The sequence below is a fragment of the Trachymyrmex septentrionalis genome, unplaced genomic scaffold (genome assembly GCF_001594115.1).
Source record: "Trachymyrmex septentrionalis isolate Tsep2-gDNA-1 unplaced genomic scaffold, Tsep1.0 scaffold386, whole genome shotgun sequence".
Lineage (NCBI taxonomy): Eukaryota > Metazoa > Arthropoda > Insecta > Hymenoptera > Formicidae > Trachymyrmex > Trachymyrmex septentrionalis.
The window spans coordinates 1-2697 of NW_017305553.1; the positions used below are offsets into that span (position 1 = coordinate 1).

General features: G+C 51.4%; 1 protein-coding gene across 1 annotated transcript; it reads left to right on the plus strand.

Moving 5' to 3' along the window:
* The first annotated feature begins 150 nt into the window (after nucleotides 1–150).
* On the plus strand, nucleotides 151–825 carry LOC108750928. Its single transcript, XM_018490805.1, has one exon. The coding sequence runs from the start codon at nucleotides 151–153 to the stop codon at nucleotides 823–825; it is 675 nt and encodes a 224-aa protein (XP_018346307.1).
* Nucleotides 826–2697: the final 1872 nt, after the last annotated feature.

A 2697-nucleotide genomic window follows, 5' to 3' on the forward strand; every position in this document is an offset into this window, starting at 1 on the left:
GTTTCGGGGAAGGATCCTCGGGTCTGTCCCAGGTCTGGGTCTGAAACCGTGGCTCCTGCGAAGAGGACCGCACGTGCTGGGACTCGGAAGAGAAGCTCCGCGGTGATAGTGATACGGTGCAACGAGGGTGGCCCGTCTTACGCGGAGGTCATGGGTGAGGCTAGGTCGAAGGTTCCCTTGGAGGAACTGAGTATCGCGGACACTAGAATAAGGCGTGCGCAGACCGACGGTCTGCTGATAGAGATACAGGGAGAGGACGCCGGTACAAAGGCGGACTCTCTAGCGGAGAGGCTCAGCTCCCTCTTTAAAGAGCGAGAGGAAGTGAGGGTGATACGCCCAATTAGGAGAATGGAGTTCCGTCTGGTTGATTTGGACGAGTCCGTAACGGCCGACGAAGTCAAGGAGGCTGTCGCGGCGAGAGGAAGGATACCACTGAGCGACGTGCGCGTTGGACCTCTGAGACCCAGAGGAGGAGGTCTCAACAGCGTGTGGCTGCAGTGCCCTGAGCCCTGCGCGGAGGTGATCAGAAAGGACGGAGGACTGCGAGTGGGGTGGTCGCGAGTGCTTATACCGCTGGACAAGAGGAGGCTTCAGTGCTACCGGTGCTTAGCGGTGGGACATACCAGGGTCAACTGCAGGAGCGCCGTGGACAGGAGTAATAGCTGTTTTAAATGCGGGAAGGAGGGGCACAAATTGATCGGCTGTCGGGCTTCGCTGTGTGCGCGGCGAGGAATTTGCCGGCTGGACATAGGGCTGGTGGAGACGGTTGTGCTCCTTACAACGGCTTGGTGCGTGCGACGTTGCCGCTGCCGCGACCATCCCTGAGTCGGGGAGTGTTCCCCCCGCGGAGGATGCGATGGTGGTGGACGGTTAGCGTTGGACTACTTAATGCGGAGTGGTCGCGACCCGCGCAGGACTTGCTGCGCGTGTGTGCGAGAGCGGAGAAGTGTAAATAGATGTGTAAATAGACGTGTAAATAGACGATACCCGCGTTTCAGTGGTGGGAGCCATCCCGCGCGCATTTGGGGCACCCTGACGTAATGCCAGAAGGCGGTTCCGGGGTGTTCCCACATATGCATTGCCGAATTTGTCTGGACCAGGGGGAGCTTTTTAGTCGGTAGGTGGCCGCTCCGGTGTATCCTCGTGATCACGGGGCGGTCGAATCCGGCACACCCAGTGGTGCGGGCCGCTGGGCGTCTTCCCCCCCCCCGAGGGTTGTACCCCTTGCGGGTCTCCCTGGGAGAGGGCGCTGTGAAGATTTTTCTCCTCCTACGCAAATAAAAAAAAAAAAGGTCAAGTGAGGTCAGGTCAGGTCGAGTCAATTCTGGTCAGGTCAGGTCACGTCAGGTCAGGTCAGGTCAGGTCAGGGTATTGGATCGGCGTGATTCTATGGGGTCTGTTTGGGCCCCATTATAAAGATTTTGGCGAAATCTGGTCAATATCTTTTTAAAAAAATTGTGTTTATTTTTTCGGATTGGGCCTTATTGAGATAGCATAGAACCTATGCGGTCTGGTTGGGACCGGTTATGATGATTTTGGGAAAATCGGGTCGATATCTTCTAAAAAAAACTTGGAACTTTTTTCTCGAATTGGGTCTTAATGCGTTGTCATAGGCCTTGCCGGGTTGATTTAGGTCCGAATATAATGATTTGGGGAAATCGGGTCGATATGTTCTAAAAAAAGTTTGGACATTTTTTTTCGAATTGGCCCTTACGGGGTCGGCGCAGATTTTATGGGGTCTGTTTGTGCCCATTATGAAAATTTTTGCGTAATCGGGTCGATATCTTATAAAAAAAATTTACTTTTTTTTCGAATTGGGCCTTATTGCTTTGGCATAGACCCTACGGGGTCGGTTTGTGACCAATTATAATGATTTTTTGGAAATCGGGTCGATATGTTCTTAAAAAAGTTGAGGCATGTTTTTTTTAATTCGGCCTTATGGGGTCGGCGTAGAGTCTATGGGGTCTGTTTGGGCCCCATTATGAAGATTTTGGAGAAATTGGGTCGACATCTTTTAACAAAAAATTGGGCCTTTTTTTTCGAATTGGGTTTTATTGCATTGTCAGAGACCCTATTATGACTGGTTGGGCCCGATTATAATGATTTTGGGGAAATCGGGTCGTTATGTTCCAATAAAAGTAGGGACATTTTTTTTCGAATTGGGCCTTATGGAGTTGGCGTAGATTCTATGGGGTCTGTTTGGGCCCTATAATAAAGATTTTGGCGAAATCGAGTCGATATCTTTTAAAAAAAAATTGGGACTTTTTTTTCGAATTAGGCCTTATTCCGTTGGCATAGATCCTATGGCGTCGGTTTGGGTCCGATTATAATTATTTCGGAGAAATCGGGTCGACATCCTTTAAAAAAAAATTGGGACTTTTTTTTTAATTGAGCTTTATTAAACTGACCTGACCTGACCTTTTTTTTTATGAGGGAGGAGAAAATCTTCGCAAGCCCTCACCCGTAGGTAACCCCTGAGGGTCATCCATCGGGGAGGGAAGACGCCCGGCGGCCCGCCCCACCGGGTGTGTCGGATTCCACCGCCCCGTGATCTCGGGGGATACACCGGAGCGGCAGCCTACCGACTAAAAACTCCCCCCTATAACGCACTACCGCACGGACTAAAAGGAGGCACCCCGGAACCGCATCCTAGCATAACGTCAGGGTACCCCCCAGTCCCCAGAGCTGACAGGCTCT

Excerpts from the sequence above, each read along its gene's own strand:
- LOC108750928 (XM_018490805.1), top strand. The coding sequence starts at position 151 with ATGGGTGAGGCTAGGTCGAAGGTTCCCTTGGAGGAACTGAGTATCGCG.